We start from the raw sequence: 22,872 nt of genomic DNA, 5'->3' as shown, positions 1-22,872 counted from the left end.
TTTCAATGAATATCCCGCTGAATTATCGCGCCTTCCGTTTTAAAACGTGTAGAATCCCTTGTTTGTTTACAGTTATACCCTTATAATGTACAAAATTGAACTAATAATGCAACACGGGATCACATATCTCCTCTTAATCTAGTCCGCATATTCCATCAATCTAATGGTTAACACTAAGGGGGAAATACGACCTTAATGCTCCCCTATATATATATATATATATATATATATATATATATATATATATAGTAGTAATCTAGGGCAAGTGCCCATTAACTACATAACTAGAGAATAAATCATAGCCACAAGATCAAAAAAATCAAGGGCTTAGTATTAATTTTTAAATTTAAGGAGAAATTAGTTCCATCAATCACAAATTTACTCCATAATAACAAGGCAGTGACATTATGGTCATTGCATAGCCAATTGAATTTACTCCAACATCAAATTAGGTTGGCAAATTGTATTCATTTGAAAAGGAACCCACGATTCTTCTTCTCTTTTCTCATTTTCTCTGTTAAATTAAACCGACAAATGGAGTTGAGCCCGGAAGTTTCAGTTAATGCACAAGGAATAAATAATGACGCAGAGAAACACCGATGGATTCACGAGTCTCTCGCCGAAAGAGAAGCCGCATGAATTGTGCTCTCCGTCGGCGGTGCCCGGAGGAAATGCCTGCAGGGAATTACGAAGAAAAGCAGGTAGCAGATGGTTGATTTGGCAGGGCGGTGGCGGAGATTGTCACCGGGAAGGAGTGAGAAATAAATTAATTAGTGGATTTTGTTTTGGGGAAATGGTGACGATGACGATCGATAGTGCTAAATAAAATCCAACCATGCATGTTTTTTGGGTCAGTTGTTGTCTCTTGGATACGAGTATACAGCTGCTTAGAATTGAGGAAAAGCTAGGTGATCAAGGAATATATGGAGGTCTTTGAGTGATGTGTTTTGTAAACAACAGTGAAATAAGATCATGCTAAGAGTGATGTGTTTTGTAAACAATAGTGAAGTAAGATCATGCTAAGAGTGATGTGTTTTGTAAACATTAGTGAAGTAAGATCATGCTAAGGGTGATGTGTTTTGTAAACAATAGTGAAGTAAGATCATGCTAAGAGTGATGTGTTTTGTAAACAACAGTGAAGTAATATCATGCTAAGAGTGATGTGTTTTGTAAACAACAGTGAAGTAATATCATGCTAAGAGTGATGTGTTTTGTAAACAACAGTGAAGTAAGATCATGCTAAGAGTGATGTGTTTTGTAAACAACAGTGAAGTAAGATCATGCTAAGAGTGATGTGTTTTGTAAACAATAGTGAAGTAAGATCATGCTAAGAGTGATGTGTTTTGTAAACATTAGTGAAGTAAGATCATGCTAAGAGTGATGTGTTTTGTAAACAATAGTGAAGTAAGATCATGCTAAGAGTGATGTGTTTTGTAAACAACAGTGAAGTAAAATCATGTTAAGAGTGATGTGTTTTGTTAACAGCAGTGAAGTAAAATCATTCTAATAGTGATGTGTTTTGTTAACAACAGTGAAGTAAAATCGTTCTAATTGTGATGTATTTTATTAACAACAGTGAAGTAAAATCGTTCTAATTGTGATGTGTTTTGTTAACAATAGTGAAGTAAAATCATGCTAATAGTGATGTATTTATTAACAACAGTGAAGTAAAATCATTCTAATAGTGATATATTTTATTAATAACAGTGAACACTACAATAATATTATCACAATGCAAATACTCTACACATTATTGGCTTTCCCTACATATATCAACTTTCAACATCCAAAATACAATAAGATTTCCCCACAAATTAAACTATGTTTTAAAATGTAGAATATCGTTTCACAAGTCACGACGTGTAACAACAGTAGGCAGCAGATCTCAAGGCTTTGATCGGCTTCTATGACGGCATTGTTGTTGAGAAGCTGCAGCACATCCTTCCCGCCACATCCTCCCCGCCGCCGCTCCTGCCGCAGTCGGCCCATCTACACGTTTTATATTGGAAAGGCGCAATTCGAGATCGAGAATACCGCGGTGGGGGGCTGAGGGTGAAGGTGACGTAGGAGATGATCGCACGGAGGCACAGGGAAATGGAGGCAGAGGCGGAGACGGCGCGGCGGATCGCGAGGGTGTGCACGACGCCGCAGCTGAAGAAGGAGAATGAGACACTGGTGGGGCGGCGGAGGCAGTGGAAGCCGAAGCTGGATACGGTGTATGAGAAGAAGGGGCGGCGGCCGAGGAAGATTTTGAGGAAGATGAAATCAAATGTTGTGTGAATTGAATTTGAGTACACGGATTGTATTTTGAGTACACGGATTGTATTCATTTTGTGATACACGGATTGTATCATTAATATGGAACAATGTATTTCTCAAAATACCCCCGTGCAATTTTTATTAATGGAAAATGAATACTTAATTTAGTATTAGATTAAGATAATGAGTGGCTAAGATTTGTTCTCTAGTTATACACTTAAAATTAGTTATACCTTGATCACTAACCTCTCTCTTTATATATATATACCCCTATATAGGGATGTATTCATTTCATTTATGTATCTTTTGTTCTGTTATTCTTTGTAATCTCAGCTCCACGATTTTGTCATCCGAGGGTTAGATTGATGCCACGTGTAATTTAATAATGCAGATTTTCAGTTGAATAATGCACACCGACTAATAATGCACCATTATAGTGTAATAATGCAGATTTTCAGTTGAATAATGCACACCGACTAATAATGCAAATTTTTTGTCAAATAATGCAGATCATCACAACCATCCAATTCAAGGATCCAAGGGCTGTGATTAAAAAGAACATTGGACTGAAAAGCTGCGAAGGACCTTAACACACCCCACTATATATATATATATATATATATATATATATATATATATATATATATTGTGATCAAGATAGAACCATTCTTAAACGTAGAACCATTCTTAAACGTAGAACAAATGCCAAACGGAGGTCGTTAGATCTTTTAATCCAATGGTGTTGATTTGCACAACAACTTCCCATTACAACCAAAACTATTATTAATGGGTGAATGCAGATAAGTGAAAAAATAAAGCATGCATGGACTCTTCTTCGTTTCATTCATTCTTCCATCAACATGTGAGTTTTTTCGCATGTTGAGTCCGGAATGTCGTGAAAACATAGTCTAATATGTATGATTTTTAATCTTGACCGTCATTTTTTCCTCATCCAATGAATAAAATATGTAGAGTTCTAGGTTCTACACTTAAGAATGGTTCTATCTTTAACACAACCCTATATATATATATATATATATGTGATACAAATATTATAAGAATCCAGAGATATTATTTATGCCGAAATAATATACTTCCTTCTTTCGATAAGAATATGCTCTATTTTCTTTTTAGTCCGTCTTATAATATGCGTTTTCGAAATTAGAAAATTCTTTTCTGTTTTTTTTAATTTATCAATTAAATATTAAAATTCGTGTCCACCTAAAAGTGTATATTATTATAAGACTAAAAGAGTAGCATAGAACCTAAAATTTGGAGTGTAGAGATACAGTGGGAAATGGGAATTGAGAATTGGGAGGTAGTAATTTGGAGTCTTGGACCATAGAAAGTGATGAAGGTTGACTTGACCTTGAAAGTAAGCGCACCACGTCAACTGCATTCTATGCTTCCTCTATCCGCCATTAGGAGTCTTATTTATTAGTGACACGAGTTTTAAAAAATGTTAAGAAAAATGGGTCGGCACAGGTTTTAAGAAATGTTAAGAAAAGTAGGTGGAAAAAAGTTAGTGGAATAAAGATCTCACTTGTATTTATTAGTTTTAAATGAAATATGAGTAGAATGAGTTAGTGGAAGGTAGAACCTTATTACCATTCATGGTAAAAATGAACCGGGACTCCTAATCGCGGACGAACTAAAATGGAAAAATAGGACTCCTATTCGTGGACAGAGGGAGTAATTGGATATCATGTTTTCATTTTATATTTATTTGATATTATATTGTTTCTGCACCTAGGTCCTACTTGCATTTCTTTTTTTACAGGAGATTTTAGAAAAAAATTATTTTAAGTAAGTTAAATAAAAAGAAAATAAAATAGACAGAAAAAATATAGAGATAAAGAAAAATTAAAAATAAAAGAAAAAATGTGTTTTTTTTTAAGAAATGAGAAATAACTCTGGATGTAGTGCTATATTTCTTTTATTTTCTTGTGTGAATTTCACTCCAATTTCTTTGCTACCAAGTACCAAGTTGCCAAGCATTCCTTTATTGACCACAAAAAGGCAAAACGCAATAATATACTAGTGCCGTCTTTGTTTACTTATTTTCCGGATCATGATTGGCTAATTAAATTTGAAAATTGCTAGTAGTTGACAAAATTTAGTGGCCATATACTAATATAGTGATATACATGCAGCTTACATCTCTTTTTATCTATAAAAATGATCATCTGCAGTTTGCCTATAGCATTATACATATACAAATGCTATATAACAGTTGATGTTATTAATTTATCCTTAAGTAATTGTCTCTTGTTGTGAATCATTGGTATAGAATAACTATCGAAAAATAACTAAATATTATCAATTAAATACACGGACTAATAAACTCTACTAATACTATTTGAAAGCTCAATACAGTTGGCATCTAATAATACTAGTGAAACAAAATCAAAGAGTCTCATTTCAAAATCTTGGTGATGAGTCATGAGACGTCCATCTTTGGTTATGGACCATCGTCCATCAATAATGATACAACCCCACTAATCACTGAGCTAATTAGTCTAACAACTTGCTGGCGCACCTTACTTGTATATTGGTAGTTATACCTTTTTACCAACTTTAAGGTGTATAAATGTATAGTGTACGCCACTTATACATGTATTTTCAAAATTTATTTAGAAAGTATTATTATCGCATATTGTATAGGGACATCCGGAATAAAATAATTTTCCAGGACTTCACACTAAACTGGGAGTTCGAAAAGAGAAGACTTTCGTGGCGCCTTGGTACATGGGTGAGGGGTTGGTGCTCAGGATTTCCTTTTTCCTATACACAAATGGCAAAAAACTTGAACGATGTTAGAGGCTGGCGAGACACTGAAAGTAAAAGGAACTAGATGGCTGAAGGCATTTGAAGGGTGCTCTTTTGTGGCGTTGCTGTTTTTTCTTTTCTTTTCTTTTCTTTTTTTTTCCCCTCTGGTGCATGCTTTTCTGTTGTTGGTGTTTTGTCCTTGGTTGAGCTAGTGGTTTGCTTTTTGTTGAGGGATGGCTCGGGGTCTGGCTGCTGCTGACTTATAGTGTTTATTTGCTTAGCTTGGTGGTTTTTTTTGGTTTAGTGGCAGGTAGGTCGAGGGTTTTGCAAAGTCTTTTTGGATGTGTCTAACGGTTGTTTTGCTTGCTGCGTCTTCAGCTTGAACATTTCTTTTGTATAAAAAATCTATTCATAACCATATTCTACTATAGTACTAATTTATAACATAATAAATTGTTTGCATTTCTATGAGTTATTTTGGTAGACGAGAAATAAATGAAATTTCTGATTAATTCTTAGAGTTGCTCTTGCCGCCTTATATTATGATTAGTGATGCGAGTCTAGTTTCCACAAACAAACTTTCCATATTTTATTGGAAAAAATGGTAATAATAAGATCATCCAGTTATGTTTCTTCGAATGTACCTATACATAAGAAAAGTACTAACCTAATATATATATAATTGTTACTAGATCAAAGTAAATGGAGAATTGAAAAGAATTCCACGTCAATTAACTACCACAATCATGCAAAGTTTCTTGATTCAAAAAGTCAAATGGATGACAATTTTCCCCAAAAAACACTACAAAAAGCCATCTTTCATCCATCCACCCTTTCCCTCTATGCAACAGTCGAGAAAAGAAACCATAAACTACCTCTTCCACAAAATTGCTATATATCTCCAATCCATTACACAAAATGTTGGGAAAGAAACTCGGATCAATGAAGAAACTCGGCTCAATGAAGAAACTTGGATCAATGAAGATACTAGCCAAGAAGGTTAAGTCCATTGGAAGCTCATATGATGACAACTTGCACGGGGACGACGGAGTAGTACTGCAAGACTCCCATCGGAACCTTCCCTATGTACGTGGGCAAGTGCCGGCAGAGATTCGTAGTGCCAACGGGCTATCTCTCACACCCTTTGTTCAAGATCTTGTTGGAGAAGGCATATAATGAGTTCGGATTCGACCAAACAAATGTGCTGGTTGTACCGTGCAGTGTTGCCGCATTTGAAGAAGTGATCAATGCAATTCAATGCTGCGATCCCAAATTCGATTTTGGTGAGTTGCTGCAGGAATTTATTTAGCCTAAGGCCTTGATTAGTTGTACATTAGTCACATACATATTAGAATACACACAAGTTCTAGTTTAATACTATGTCATGTTATAATCAATTCCAAAGATTCAATTCAGAAGAAAGTTATTTCAGTCTTTTTACGGCAAATACAATCAACCTTTTCAAGATCGATCAAGTACAAACAAGTCAAGATTAATCAGACCTAATTAATTATATACCAAAAACATTAACTCAAAAAAGTCTAAAGTGAAATGTTTAATTAATTTGGTGTTATTTTTGTTTGACAGCTTTATTTGAGACAGATCCATATATATATATGGGACATGGGTTAGGACTTAGGATGTTCATTGTGTATATGCATTAATGGAGTATATAATCTTTACGAGTAAAAATTCCATGATCCTTTCACACCATGGTGGCATAATGATTTGGTATGTCTCACCAATAACTCTTTGACAATTGGAATAAAAAGGGTCCACATGCCACATCACTTTAACATAAATTAGGAAACTTATAGGTAAATTTGGATACATCCATTTAATCATTTTATGGAAAGTTGAATAATATTTAATATAGAAATTATACTTATATGAAAAATGAGTTGACGTTAATATATACAATTTATATATGTATATTAATCTCATAATATAATAGTACAATATACAAGACATCTCTTTTATAATATAACAATATTTTCAGATTATATTAATATTTCATTTTTTTAATTTTTATTTTCTTGTGTTAAAAGTTATTGATTTTTTTACATGCTAATAAATTTAATGAAAATTATAATAGTACTAATATACTACAAGACATCTCTTTTATAAAATAATAATATTTTCAAATTATATTTATATTTCATTTTATTTTCTTGTGTTAAAAATTCCTGATTTTTACGTGCTAATAAATATAACGAAAATTATGGTAACAAAATATAACTTACAGTCATAATTTTTATTTATGTGAATTTTTTCGTATATATATAAATACTAAAACAATTAAAAAAGATCTTATCCATAATAATATGATTTTTTTTCTTATATATATATATATATATATATATATACTAAAACAATTACTTTTATGTGTATAATATTATTATATTATGATATCAATATGCATATATAAATTGTACTAGTATATTAACGTCAATTTATAGTTTATATGATAGAATTTCTATATTTAATTTATTACACTTTTCATAAAATGATTAAATGGATGTCTCCAATTTAGATATAAGGTTGCCAAATTTATGTCCAAATAATGTGGCATGTTGACCATTTTCATTTTCAATTGTCAAAGAGTTATTGGTGAGGCACACCAAATTATCATGCCACCATGGTGTGGAAGGACCATGGAATTTTTACTCACTACAACCACACCACTTGCAAGATAAAATAAATATATACTCCAAATAGACACGATTGTATATAATTTATATGTTACAAGTGAAAAAGTAACTTAATAGTTTGCCGTTTCGATAATAAAATTAAACTTGAATCATTATAAAGTTAAGAGCATTCGCAGCGGTGAGTGGACACCCGTCCGTGCCAGCAGCGCGACACGGCCTGCTCGCCGCTGCGCTCTTGCCGCTGGCGCGGTGCTGCTCGATGCATCGAGAACGTCCGTGCCAGCGAGCAGCTGACGTGGCGCGTTCTGATTGGCCAACGGTATTTCCGTTGGAAATTCATTTTTTTTAAATAAAAAATAATACTAAAAATTAAAAAAAATATTTTCAGATTCCCAAAAATATGGCCGTTTTTTTTACCATTTTCTGGATTTTTTTTTTATTTTTTTTAATTTTTTTATTCCCAAAATCATCTATAAATACACACATTTATCATCCATTTTTCACATCAAAGCATCTCTCATTCATCTCTCATTCATATTTTTTCATACAACTTATCTACATCTTCCTCTCTCACTCAAACCCTCTCAAATGGATTTCACCAATCTCATTGCGGCTAGCTTTTACGATGAGGATGAAGCCGGAAGCTAAACCGCGAGGTCTCCCCCACGCCGAGGTGTGCATACGACGGTGGGCGAGAGGATCGAGACAAGGAACACAATACGCGATACCCGAGCCCTCATTGAGCTACAAGAAGACCTAATCAAACACATTTGGGCGAAATTCGGCCACGAGTAGTGGGTTTTTTTAATTTTATGAATTTAATTATATAATTTTTAATTTTTAGGATTTTAATTATGTACTTTTTAATTTTTAGGATTTTAATTATGTAATTTTTAATTTTTTTGTAATTTGTAATAGTATTCCGGATATTTTTAATGCATTTTAATTTTGTAGAAATGTTTTTATTTAAATTGAATAATAGAATGGTGAGACCCTTGAGCTTGTCATTGCGGAAGAGTACGAATGTGTGTGTTGTGTTCTTCCGGGCCAACATCCGTGCTCGTTGGCAAGAACATGGATGATGATGCTCTAAAATGCTCTCTGAGTATTACATCAAGACACAATCAATTATATTAGTATATAAAACGGAGCGGAAAACCCTAATAGCTACCGACAATGGTAGAAATCTAGTTGAAGAAAAAAAAATTAGTAAATTAAAATCACTTGATTTTGGCTTTTGCATATGAGTCATTTAAAAGAATGTATTCTCTCATGTATGGCTGTAGCTGCAATTGAATTGTCAACTAAATCAAGTTGGCAAATACCATCAAAATCACTTCAATTTCAGCATGTGGGCCACACTTAATTAGTACCAAAAGGCAACGAATGACGAATTGATTGATGTGATGATTCTATCTACATAACGTGTACAGTGATCTTCGATTACGATTGTAATTTTAGATAATCAAGATGAAGCCAGTCTTGATTTTAGATAATCAAGATGTAATTTTATAAGAGCATCTCAGGATGTAATTTTATAAGAGCATCATCTCTAGTAAGACTGAACGTCAAATAGCCCTCACATAGCCTTCACACTGCCACATCATCAGCATTACAATTCTCCTGCCACATTAGCTTGCCACATCAACTGGACATCAAATAGCCCTCACATAGCCTTCACACTACCTATCCATATCACTAATAACAATTATATAATTTAATTTACACTCGTATCAACATACGGAATTTAATTTACGAGACAAATACGGAAAATTCGAATAATAATATTAAAATTTCAAAAAGTACAATAATTTTAAAAAAATACATTTAAAAAAATTACATAAATTTACATAAAAACTAACGTCTTGCAATCCTCCGCGCCCACAACTCTTCAACTAAATCCTTTTGGAGTCGAATATGAGCCTCCGTCTGACGCATGTCGGCATGTGCTTGGAGGAGGGCTTCTTCATCGTGAGGTACCCCACCTCGTACGTTGGCGGTGGCGACGCCGTGGCTTGGACCGGCCTCATTATCGTCGTTGGGCCAATCAGTCAGTTGAACACCTTCATCTTCGACAATCATGGTGTGCATAATAATACAGGCGTACATTATATCAGCAATGCAGTCGACATTCCACAAACGCGTTGGTCCCTTAACTGCAGCCCATCGAGCCTGAAGCACACCAAATGCGCGCTCCACGTCCTTTCGCGCCGACTCCTGCCGCGTCGCAAAGTAGGCCTTCTTCGCATCTGATGAGCACCGGATCGTCTTCACAAAGACGGGCCACCTAGGGTATATCCCATCCGCCAAGTAGTAGCCCATATCATGCTGGTTGCCGTTGGCGACAAAACTGATGGCCGGACCGACGCCCTGGCACTGCTCGTTGAAAAGGGGCGACGAGTTGAGGACGTTTAGGTCGTTGTTCGAACCGGCTATCCCAAAATACGCATGCCAAATCCACAACCGGTAATCAGCTACGGCCTCGAGGATCATCGTGGGATTTTTTCCCTTGTAGCCGGTCGTGTAAAACCCCTTCCAGGCAGCGGGACAGTTCTTCCACTTCCAATGCATACAATCTATGCTGCCTAACATTCCCGAGAACCCATGCTGATCCCCGTGCATCCGCAGCAGATTCCGGCAATCTTCGGGGGTAGGCTTTCGGAGATACTGATCACCGAATACTTCGATCACGCCCTGACAGAAATACTTCATACATTCGATGGCAGTCGTCTCACCGATGTGGAGGTATTCGTCCCACATGTCTGCCGCGGTGTCGTAGGCCAACTGCCTGATTGCCGCGGTGCCGTAGGCCAACTGCCTGATTGCCGCAGTGCACTTTTGAATAGGGGTGTGGTCGGGTCTGCCAGCCGCATCGTGCCTGAAGCGGAAATACAGATATCGCTGCTCCAAAGCGTTAACAATACGCATAAACAAGTCCCGCCTCATCCTAAAACGACGCCTGAAATGGTTGGCGTTAAAACGCGGCTCCTCTGCGAAGTAATCTGTGAACAGGCGCTGATGTGCAGCTTCATGATCACGATCAACCACTTATCGACGGTGGACAACTGGTCGTGGGCGAGGTGCCGCCGGCTGCATATAACTCTGCATCCATCGATCAACCTCACGGCTCGTATAGGCATCTAGCTCTTCGTTCATCATACGCTCGTACTCATCCGCATCCCCACCACTACCACCGGCATTACTCATTTCTTAAATTGATCTTGAACATAAAGTAAGGTAGATAGAGTACTCGTTAAAACAAGTGGTGCGAATGAAAATGACGTTCAAAGCGCGTATATATAGTGTTTTTAAAAGAAAAAAAAATAAAAAATAAAATCTGACGCCGGTTTGACGCCGATCCGGGACCCACAATGGCGCCGTGAGGATCGGCGTCGGAACCGGCGTCATCGCGCGAATCGGCATGGCCACGCCGATTTCGCCGACGCCGGTTCCAATGGTTCGGCGTCAGAACCGGCGTCGGCGAAAAATCGGCGTCGCGATTTTGACGCCGTACTGGAGATGCTCTAAATAAGCCAGTCTTGAAAAATGAAGCCCAACACTTGATTTCCCCAATCTTGTTCAAAATCCGATAAATTAGTACCGAAACTACCGATAAATGAGGGAATACAAAAGTGATCACATAAATTATGAAATTTTATGCATCTCACAATCACAGAAACATAAATGTAATCATTACATGATGTAATTATGAGTGAGTTGTATTCTTAAGCAGTTGAGCATAACCACAAAATTCGACCTAACCCATTGTTTGTACCACAAAACATTTTTACATTGTAGACACCAATGGAGGGTGGATGGAGTCAAGTCCCAGTCAATAAATATTTTTATTAATTACCAGGTTATATCAAAGTTAGTTTACAAGTGTAACTAAGAATTGAGTTCTAGAGTTAAATTATGTAATGGGCTTTGGGCTTAGTTCAAGCCAACTTAATTCTTTTGGACTAAAATAATGGACCAAGTTTGATAGTATGACCTTACATCTCCGTTTGGCTCGTAGGTGCACATGGGGTCGTCCATGAATGCCCCTCAAACAACCAACGGCGTGAATACTGTTGGTTTCTGGGATTACAAAGATAACTACCGGGCGTAATACAACCCAAAAGAAAGGAAAGGAAGAACTGAACTTAAAAATACAACGTATAATCGAAACTACTAAACCAGTGTGATTAGCCGAGTCGAGGAGGCCTCTTCCCGCAAGACGAGATACGCCCCGGTAGTGCTCTTCGGTTTGGCGTGTCGTCCCCAAAGGTAAAACGGCTACGTCTCTATTGATGCAGCACCGCAATCAACAGAGCTCCGGCGAACTGGATGGAGGAGAGGGCAGAGCTTCGACAGAAAAAACTATGCAGGGAGAGGGAGAGAGCTTATGATGCAGAATGCTTTTTGAATTGTGTAGTGATGCATGGAATGGCTGGCCTATTTATAGGCTCAGTCCACTGCAGGGGGTCAACAGCCATGATGGCTGTCATCATGGCAATTCGTAACCGACGTCGGTTACAGACGTGTGGCAGGAGTGTGCCATCCGTGTGTGGAGCGTGTGGATTTCTCACGTGGCAACCGTGACTGTGCCTCGCTTGACGACGTGTCAAGCCACTTGGATTGCTGACTCGGCGGTGGTCCAAAAAGAATAGTTTGGGCCAAGCACCAAGCCCAAAGACCACCCAAAGACCAATTGCCAAGATCCAAGTCCAAGTCCAAGTCCAAGTCCAAGTCCAAGTCCAAGTCCAAGTCCAAGATCAAGATCGAGATCGAGATCGGGATCGGGATCGGGATCGGGCTCGGGATCGGGCTCGGGATCGGGCTCGGGATCGGGCTCGGGCCCGAGGCCCGAGGCCCGCGGCCCGCGCCCGCGACCACGAGCACGAGCACGAGCACGAGCACGTGCACGGGCACGGGCACGGGCTCGGGCTCGGGCGGGCGGGCGGCGGCGGCGCGCGCGTGTGCGCGCGTGTGGGCTCTTTCACCCATCTTGGTCCACTATAATTATTAAGTAACATAAAGTCACTTAATTTATACACATTAAAGATGTGTTAATCCTCCAATGTGGGATAATTAACACTAGTTAATTATTCCCTAAGCTCCATCTCCAAGCTTTAATTAAAAGCTAATTATGCCCAACTTTAATCCACTATTTCTCACTCACCGGAAATCGGATTTGAGAAAGTGAATATACTACATTTACCTACGTAAAATGTAGATCGACGCTATGTCATTTAATTTCACAAAATTAAATGTCTCGTCACATTTATTATTTGGTCAAAATCCATTGACCGGGCATATTTAATCCATGATTTTTTACAATCCCCCACATGAGTGGAAATAGCCGAATGCATATGCATGCAGACACAAGCTCAACCCTCGCGAGGTATATAAGCATAAGGATAGGTAGTTGTTGACTTTGAACCCTCCATAGTCGACACCATCGGATACACAGGCGGCTTAGTAGCGCGATGCTTTGAACTAATCCCCCACGGCGTGCACCGAGACAATGGTGTTAACACTTAAACACCTCAACCTCATCCGTTCTCACGTTTTGTGTCCATTGCGGTCTTGGACACCACTTTGGATTCATAAGTGCGTTTTTTATGAAGCGACCACACTTCGCACTTACGTAGGTGATTCTTAGTCAAGTACCTTGCCATACTTGGTCTCTTTGAGAATTCCATCTCTTTGAGATCCTTAAGAACCATTAAAAGTCATAGACTTAGCCTTTACCACGAGGCAAGTTCTCCAACACTCTATTGCTCTCTAGGGAATAGATATAGTTTGAGTGTTTTTCCATGAACTCTCATAGCTTAGTTGTCCCTTTGAACCAAGTTCTTGGGATCTCCAGTCATCATGGTTGGGTTACCACTATGACAATTCTTTAGTTTGTGGATTTCAAACCCATTCCCTCTAGCAACTTATTCATTTGATCACGGTTTAACCCTTTGGTTAGCGGATCCGCTAGATTATCTATTGACTTCACATAGTCAATTGTAATCACCCCTGTTGTGATCAAATGTCTCACGGTGTTATGTCGTCGACGTATATGTCGAGACTTACCGTTATAGAAACCATTGTTTGCCCTTCCAATAGCCGCTTGGCTATCGCAGTGAATCAGCACTGGTGGCACTGGCTTAGACCAACATGGAATGTCTTCAAGGAAGTTCTTAAGCCACTCGGCTTCCTCACCAGCCTTATCCAAGGCAATGAACTCCGATTCCATTGTTGATCGGGCTATACAGGTCTGTTTTGTGGATTTCCACGATACAGCACCACCCCCAATAGTAAAGACATATCCACTTGTTGAAAGTGAGTCTCTATTATCGGATATCCAATTGGCATCACAGTACCCTTCAAGCACCGGGGGGTATCTCGAGAAGTGTAGCCCAAGATTTTGAGTGTGTTTTAAATATCTCAAAACCCTCACAAGAGCTCTCCAATGCTCTTTGCTTGGATTGCTCGTGTAACGACTTAACTTGTTCACGGCACAAGCAATGTCAGGTCGAGTGCAATTAGTCAAGTACATAATGCACCCGATGACCCGTGCATACTCTTCTTGTGCAACGGGCTCGCCTTTGTTTTTGCTCAAGTGAACGTCGAGTTCAATTGGAGTCTTAACCGGCGCGCCATCATAGGCTTTGAATTTATTCAATATCTTCTCAACATAATGTGATTGTGTTAAGATGATTCCATCATTCGTTCTTAAAATCTTCATTCCAAGAATTACATCGGCTAGACCCATGTCTTTCATGTCAAAGTTTCTCTTTAACATGGCCTTTGTATCGTTAATTACTTGAGTGTTGCTACCCAAGATTAACATATCATCAACGTAGAGACACACTATAACATGACCGTTATTAGTGCTCTTGATGTAGACACATTTGTCGCACTCGTTGATTTTAAACCCATTTGATAACATCACATTATCAAACTTCAAGTGCCATTGCAATGGCGCTTGTTTCAATCCATATAGGGATTTCACGAGCTTGCATACCTTTTTCTCTTGTCCAGGTACTACAAACCCTTCGGGTTGTTCCATGTAGATTTCGTCTTCTAGTTCACCATTCAGAAACGCGGTCTTTACATCCATTTGATGAATCTCGAGATTGTGCAATGCAGCAATAGCGAGAAGCACCCGGATAGATGTAATCCTTGTTACAGGTGAATAGGTATCGAAGAAGTCATGTCCTTCTTTTTGTTTAAAACCCTTTACTACTAATCGGGCTTTATACTTATCAACTGTTCCATCGGCCTTAAACTTTCTTTTAAGAACCCATTTGCATCCTAAAGGTTTAGCACCTTCGGGCAAATCAACCAACACCCATGTGTGGTTTAGCAAAATTGAATCAATTTCGCTTTGAACAGCTTCTCTCCAATGCAGCCCGTCTGGGCCAGCAAAGGCTACTTTTATCGATGTTGGTTCTTCATCCAACATGAAAGCAATGTAGTCAGGACCAAAAGTTTTTGGTGTTCTGACTCTATTACCACGTCTTAGTACTGTATCTTTTGGATCGGGCCTTGCACGCTTGCGCGATTCAGGTTCCGCATCTGTTGATTTAGAACTAGTGGCTTCTTCTTCCACTTGTTTAGAACTAGTGGCTTCTTCAATTCTTGTCTCAGAATTGGTTGATACTTTTTCCTTATCTTTGCAAGGAAAGGTATTTTCGAGAAATACAGCATTCCTCGACTCAATTGTTGTTCCTACTGTGATAGTCGATATTTCAGACTTGTGAACAACAAATCGATATGCACTACTGTTAAGTGCATATCCAATGAAGATGCAATCAACCGTCTTAGGTCCGATTGTAACTTCTTTGGGCGGAGGAACCATCACCTTTGCCAAACACCCCCACACTTTGAGGTATTTGTAGGATGGCTTCCTTCCCTTCCACAACTCATAAGGAGTAACATCTTTTCCTTTGAGAGGGATTTTATTCAAGATATAGTTTGCTGTCAAAACAGCTTCCCCCCACATGTTATGTGGTAATCCTGAACTGAGTAGCAGTGCATTCATCATCTCTTTTAGAGTTCGATTCTTGCGTTCTGCAACACCATTGGATTGTGGTGAATATGGAGCAGTTGTTTGATGAATTATACCACTTGCGTTGCATAACTCCTCAAACGGGGCTACATATTCGCCTCCTCTATCGCTTCGAATCATTTTGATTTTACAACCAAGTTGATTCTCAACTTCGTTCTTATAATTTTTGAACGCCTCTATTGCTTCATCTTTGCTTCTTAAAAGATAAATGTAGCAATATCTTGTGCAATCATCTATGAAAGTGATAAAGTACTTTTTACCACCTCTAGTTTGCAACATCTTTAAATCACATACATCCGTGTGAATTAATTCAAGGGGTTTTGTGCTTCGTTCAACCGAGTGAAACGGCAACTTAGTCATTTTTGCTTCAAGACAAATTTCACATTTATCTTGGATATCCAATTCATTAGCCTTTAGTAAATCTAAATTTACTAATCTTTTAATGGCTTTTGAATTTACATGTCCCAATCTACAATGCCACAAATTTGAAGACTCAATCAAATAAGAGGATGTAGATGCTTTATTCTTATTGGCCAATGGCTTCGCAACACTTCGAGTTGCTACACTAAGCTTGAAAAGCCCATCGGTTACATAACCTTTTCCGATGGATTTTCCAAACTTATACAAGACAAACCTATCGGACTCAAATACAAGTTTAAACCCTTTATTAACTAGTATTGATCCTGACACTAGGTTCTTGCGGATGTCCGGGACATGCAGCACATCCTTCAAAGTGATAGTTAGGCCAGACGTCATCATGAGAATCACGTTGCCAACGCCGAGGACTTCTGACGATGCTTGATTCCCCATGTTGATCTTCCTCCCTTCAACAGCAGTGTAGGAGGCAAACTTGCTCCTGTCGGAGCAAACATGAGCAGTAGCGCCGGTGTCGATGTACCAGCCTCCCTTGTTATCAACAAGGTTAACCTCTTCAGTGACCACTGCAATGAGGTCGTTCTCATCCCAGTCCTTGAACTCCTTCTCAACGACGTGGGCTGCCGGCTTCTTCTTCTTGCTGCGGCAGTCTTTGGCAAAGTGGCCCGGTTTGCCACATTTGTAGCAGTCGCCTTCAAACTTCTTTGAAGGCTGCTTTCCCTTCCCTTTGTCGTTTGGACGGTTTGGGCGAGGGCGTTTGTTGGAGGGACCGCCCCGCTCCAACAGGTTGGCTTTGGCTTCATTTGGGGTGAAGCCCTTAGCCTTTTGATCACTTTTGCGCACGTCGGCCTCAATGCGCAACTTCACGATCAAGTCTTCAAGGGTCATCTGCTTTCGCTTGTGCTTGAGATAACTCTTGAAGTCCTTCCAACTTGGAGGGAGCTTGTCAATGATCGTGCACCTTAGGAACTTATCGGGCAAGGTCATCCCTTCAGCCACTAAGGAGTGGATGATCATTTGGAGCTCTTGGACTTGCTCCATGACGGGTCGAGAGTCGACCATTTTGTAGTCCATAAACTTGGATGCTACAACTTGTTCCGTCCCTGCAGCATTATCTATGCTATACTTCTTTTCTAGGTTTTCCCACATTTGTTTAGATGTGGTTACATTGGAGTATACATTGTACAAACTATCATCTAAAGCACTTAGAATGAAATTTTTACAAAGGTAATCTCCTTTCCTCCAAGCTTCATAATCTGCCATGACTTCGAGCCTAGTCTCTTGGTCGCTTGGTGCGGGCGGCTCGTTCTCCGTGAGGAAGTTGGCGACGCCCAATGTTGTCAAGTAGAACAACATCTTCTGGTACCACCGCTTGAAGTCAGATCCTCCAAACTTTGGTGGCTTCTCGGCAGGTGGCATCATTCTTGGTGCCAAAGGTGCCGCAGTTGGTCCTTGGAAGGAACCAATTCCGTTGCCCCCGAAGGAGCCAACAACTTGGTTGGGCATAGAGCCCCCACCATTCATGTTGGGCATAGAGCCCGCCATGGTCGTACCAGCCCCGAAGGGACTAGCACCCGCATGAGACCCGAAGGCCCCAGCATTCGTGTTGATCCCGAAAGATCCAACACTAGTATTGAGCCCGAAGGCACCAACACTCGATCCATTAAAGGATCCGAAGGAACCACTAAAAGTGGAACCAACCGAACCACCAAAGGTGGAACCAGTGGACGCCCCGAAGGGGTTGTCCCAAACCCAAGGGACGGTGGATGAAGCGGCTGGGAAGCCAGAAGTTGGCATCATCGAGGGAATCGATGAAGTGTTGACCGGTCCAGTGGTCGCCATGGTGGAGGGAATGGCGGCGGCGGTGGTGGCAGCGGCGGTGTTGGAGTCGGTAGACATCTCCAGCAAAGGTGTTTAATATTTCGAAAGTTTTAGTTCAGTTTAGAAGTCCAAATTCCTTCAAAGGCAAGTTATCTCGTCTTGCGATTGTTGGTTTCTGGGATTACAAAGATAACTACCGGGCGTAATACAACCCAAAAGAAAGGAAAGGAAGAACTGAACTTAAAAATACAACGTATAATCGAAACTACTAAACCAGTGTGATTAGCCGAGTCGAGGAGGCCTCTTCCCGCAAGACGAGATACGCCCCGGTAGTGCTCTTCGGTTTGGCGTGTCGTCCCCAAAGGTAAAACGGCTACGTCTCTATTGATGCAGCACCGCAATCAACAGAGCTCCGGCGAACTGGATGGAGGAGAGGGCAGAGCTTCGACAGAAAAAACTATGCAGGGAGAGGGAGAGAGCTTATGATGCAGAATGCTTTTTGAATTGTGTAGTGATGCATGGAATGGCTGGCCTATTTATAGGCTCAGTCCACTGCAGGGGGTCAACAGCCATGATGGCTGTCATCATGGCAATTCGTAACCGACGTCGGTTACAGACGTGTGGCAGGAGTGTGCCATCCGTGTGTGGAGCGTGTGGATTTCTCACGTGGCAACCGTGACTGTGCCTCGCTTGACGACGTTTCAAGCCACTTGGATTGCTGACTCGGCGGTGGTCCAAAAAGAATAGTTTGGGCCAAGCACCAAGCCCAAAGACCACCCAAAGGCCAAGTCCAAGTCCAAGTCCAAGTCCAAGTCCAAGATCAAGATCGAGATCGAGATCGAGATCGGGATCGAGATCGGGCTCGGGCTCGGGCTCGGGCCCGGGCCCGAGGCCCGAGGCCCGCGGCCCGCGCCCGCGACCACGAGCACGAGCACGGGCACGGGCACGGGCACGGGCACGGGCACGGGCTCGGGCTCGGGCGGGCGGGCGGCGGCGGCGCGCGCGTGTGCGCGCGTGTGGGCTCTTTCACCCATCTTGGTCCACTATAATTATTAAGTAACATAAAGTCACTTAATTTATACACATTAAAGATGTGTTAATCCTCCAATGTGGGATAATTAACACTAGTTAATTATTCCCTAAGCTCCATCTCCAAGCTTTAATTAAAAGCTAATTATGCCCAACTTTAATCCACTATTTCTCACTCACCGGAAATCGGATTTGAGAAAGTGAATATACTACATTTACCTACGTAAAATGTAGATCGACGCTATGTCATTTAATTTCACAAAATTAAATGTCTCGTCACATTTATTATTTGGTCAAAATCCATTGACCGGGCATATTTAATCCATGATTTTTACAAATACATGTTTACGTGCGTATCCAGTTAACACATGTTCGTAATTCTAACTATTACATCAACCATGATGAGGTGACATGAAAGGATTAACCATTCAATAACTCACAATACAACATTTGAATATCCATGACCATGAATGACAACATTCATGCAACATTGATTTCTACAGTAGACTACACCTATAGATAGAATATGTATTCCATGCATTATTCATATTTTTGCATAATACAAAGTATACGAAAAGTTCTTTGCATTCACTATATTGTCATTGTTAAAGTCTTCTCCATGTCTCTTCTAGTTTATCGGAGCTCGTATTGTCTCAATGATGCAACAAACGAGACGAACCTGATTTATCTTTGGAGACAATTCTCCCAACCAAAACCACTATCGGGACGTATAACCTAATCTTACGGAAAGAGACTTCATCGGCTCGGACTCTTATTACATATTTTTGTTTTAGTTTCTTTGTATTTTTCAATTAAAATATTATAGTTCTGTTTATTCTTTCTCCTCTCATAAAATGGAATGTAATTTACTTAAATAATATTTATACGTCGTCATCACATTAACTTAGAAAATCCTAAATCTTTCATGAATTCTTTTTGAAAAAACGAATAATAAAAAATAATATTTATATATACGTCGTCATCACCCAACCTCGAGAAAGATATAATATAATTACATACAATAATTTTGCGCAGTACAATTCACACTACTGAAATAAGATACTTTGTGTAGCTTATGTTTGAAATTTTTAATATGCAAACAATTTATTCTTTCTTTCCAAAAATGCAAATTAAAAAGAAGGTAACGCGCTGAGAAATCTTGAAATATTTTTCCACAAAAGAAAGTGAGTAAATAGCGAAAACCATCAATGAATTCCTATATTTAATAAATATATGTCCAAATGATGGAACCTAAAATTCTGTTATATATGATACATATTTTTCAAAATTTAATTATAACACATCACATTAAAATAAATAAGACGAGTCATGTACCGTATTAGGCACTTATATAATTAATATTAATACTCTATAAATAAAAAGAGTGGGATTATTAATTGAAAAGGATATGTCACCTAGTAGTCAAAACTAACAGGATAGAGAAGAGTTAGTCGTCGATTTAGGCGCATCGTTGCCGCTCCATAAATATTCATCCAAATACAATATCCCCACACCGCAAATTCTATCAATTTTCTGCTGCTTTTTTGCTTGCATACAAATGGTACCTATACCTATACCTCCCCACACATTTTTTAAATCACATATCATTACTAAAACTTTTTTTTTTTGCAGGATACCGAAAACAGCAACGTCAAATACGAAGAGGTAATTAAACCTACTAAACTACTGCATTTTTTTGAAAACTCGATCCGCAAACTGAAATTATAAGAATTAATTTTGATACAGAAATTCATAGTGAGTCCACGTGGAGTGAAGCTTTTCAGCTGCCGATGGGGACCCACAGATACAGAGCCAAAAGCTCTGATTTTCCTCTGCCATGGCTACGGCATGGAGTGTAGCATCTCCATGAGAGGTAACTAAAATTGAAACCACTATATAATAAATCTATTGGTCAGTCCTTCTTTAATTAATTGGTTTTGATTAATTGGTTTTAGGATGTAACCTATGAATTTCTATCGATTTGTTTAATTGACGGATTAATTGACTGATTGGAACAGGCTGCGCCGCTCGACTAGTGAAGGCGGGCTATGAAGTGCACGGGATTGACTGCGAGGGCCATGGGAAATCGTCCGGCCTGCTCGGACTTATCACCAGCTTCGATGATCTCGTCTACGATCTCTCCGATCACTTCACCAATATTTCCGGTTAGATTTTCTGACTTGTTATTATAGTAGTACTATCAATTGTAGTCCAATTAGTTTGATTTATTCAAAATTCATCCATTGGTTGTGACTTGTGATGATTCAAATAATGTTTATGAAGAGAGGAAAGAGAATAGGAATAAGCTGAGGATATTAATGGGGGAATCAATGGGAGGGGCGATGGTCCTACGCTTGCATAGAAAAATGCCTGCTTTTTGGGATGGTGCCATCCTCGTTGCTCCCATGTGTAAGGTCAAATATATTCTCTTCTATCATAACCAAATCCCTTAAATCAGATATGCTGTTCGATTAGTTAGACAAAATAACTATGAAATGTAATCAGAATTGAATTGTGAGATTATTTTAATCACAGATGTGACTATTACTAATTATCACATGATTATCTATTTATGATTGAGTTGTGAGATTCAATCTCATGAACCAAACATCATAAATATTTAATCCCGGGATATAATCTTGCAAATCGAACCACCGCAGATTGCTGACGAGATAAAACCAAGCCCGGTAGTTATCACTATTTTGATCGCTTTGGCTCGCATCATCCCTACGTGGAAACTTACTCCAACTCCAGATATAATTGACGTTGCCTTTAGGGATCCACAAGTTAGACATGAGGTATTAATTATACTAATTGACATTTTGTTTTAAATTTAATTGCTGATTAATTAAAACCAACCCTGTATTAATGCACACAGGTTAGGTCCAACCCTTACACATATAAAGGCCGACCTCGACTACAAACAAGCTACCAACTCTATTCAGCCAGCATTGATTTGGAACAAAGGCTTCAAGAGGTTTGGCTTTGTCTCTTAACTATTTAATTTTTCTTTTTCAACCATTAATTAATATAATTCAGAATTAATGAATTCTGATAAAAAATAAAATGTAGGTTTCGTTGCCGTTTATTGTTCTGCACGGGAAAGAAGATAAGGTGACGGATCCATCGGTGAGCAAAACACTATATGAAACTGCACGCGCAATGGACAAGACCATCAAGCTGTACCCGGGAATGTGGCACTCGTTGTCGTATGGCGAGCTCCCGGAAAATCTCGACATCGTGTACACGGACATCGTCAACTGGGTTGACCAAAGATTGAGCGTTAGATTGGAAGAGCAACTCAAATCTGCTAATGATAAAAATGCGCTCCAATCCGAATCTGCTAAATAAAGGATTATATTTTATGGAAGCTCTTATGTTAATGTTTTATCATACTTTAAATAATTTTTTCTCTCTTTTTTCAACCTAAGTTATTACTACTATTCTTTAAATACAGCCTATCTTTTCCTCCATTGTATTGTATCGATTCTAAAGAGTGCAATTTGCCGAGTGTTTGCAATTTATTGAATGTACGTATTAGTAACTTTGTCAATATTTATTCATTTTTCAAGATTTTTGGTTGATATAGCGCTCGTGATTAGGCGACCACAACTATATATCCCTAAATAAAATTTGGATAGGAACAAAATAAATTATTGACACGCGATGTTTGAAGTCGCTATTTATGTCGATGGACCGCTACTTAATAAATTGAAATATTGCTACCTTTAGGCTAGAGGCACAAAAAACAAATAGTACAATACACCAAACTAAAAAAATGTGTTTTAAAATATTGCTACCTTTAAAAATAATATGTCATACAAAAAAAAATCACATTTACACATTACTAAATACTTATTTTTTATTTATAATATTAATCATTATTCTATTTTTAAATTTTGATTATTTTATAAATAAATA

General features: G+C 39.0%; 1 protein-coding gene across 1 annotated transcript; it reads left to right on the top strand.

Moving 5' to 3' along the window:
• Positions 1-20,388: 20,388 nt before the first annotated feature.
• On the top strand, positions 20,389-22,480 carry LOC121798639 (caffeoylshikimate esterase-like). The gene is made up of 8 exons (XM_042197741.1): positions 20,389-20,512; positions 20,584-20,616; positions 20,698-20,824; positions 20,970-21,116; positions 21,235-21,365; positions 21,612-21,749; positions 21,830-21,928; positions 22,024-22,480. Exons 1-8 carry the CDS (start codon positions 20,510-20,512, stop codon positions 22,300-22,302), a joined length of 957 nt encoding a protein of 318 aa, XP_042053675.1. The 5' UTR covers positions 20,389-20,509; the 3' UTR covers positions 22,303-22,480.
• Positions 22,481-22,872: the final 392 nt, after the last annotated feature.

This window comes from Salvia splendens, chromosome 1, assembly GCF_004379255.2.
Source record: "Salvia splendens isolate huo1 chromosome 1, SspV2, whole genome shotgun sequence".
Classification (NCBI taxonomy): domain Eukaryota; kingdom Viridiplantae; phylum Streptophyta; class Magnoliopsida; order Lamiales; family Lamiaceae; genus Salvia; species Salvia splendens.
This window is presented reverse-complemented; position numbering and strand designations above follow the sequence as displayed.

What these genes read in the sequence shown, in the direction of transcription:
- LOC121798639 (XM_042197741.1), top strand. An exon ending in GCAACGTCAAATACGAAGAG is followed by an intron (nt 20,617 to 20,697) that starts GTAATTAAACCT and finishes ATTTTGATACAG; the next exon opens with AAATTCATAGTGAGTCCACG. An exon ending in GTGTAGCATCTCCATGAGAG is followed by an intron (nt 20,825 to 20,969) that starts GTAACTAAAATT and finishes TGATTGGAACAG; the next exon opens with GCTGCGCCGCTCGACTAGTG.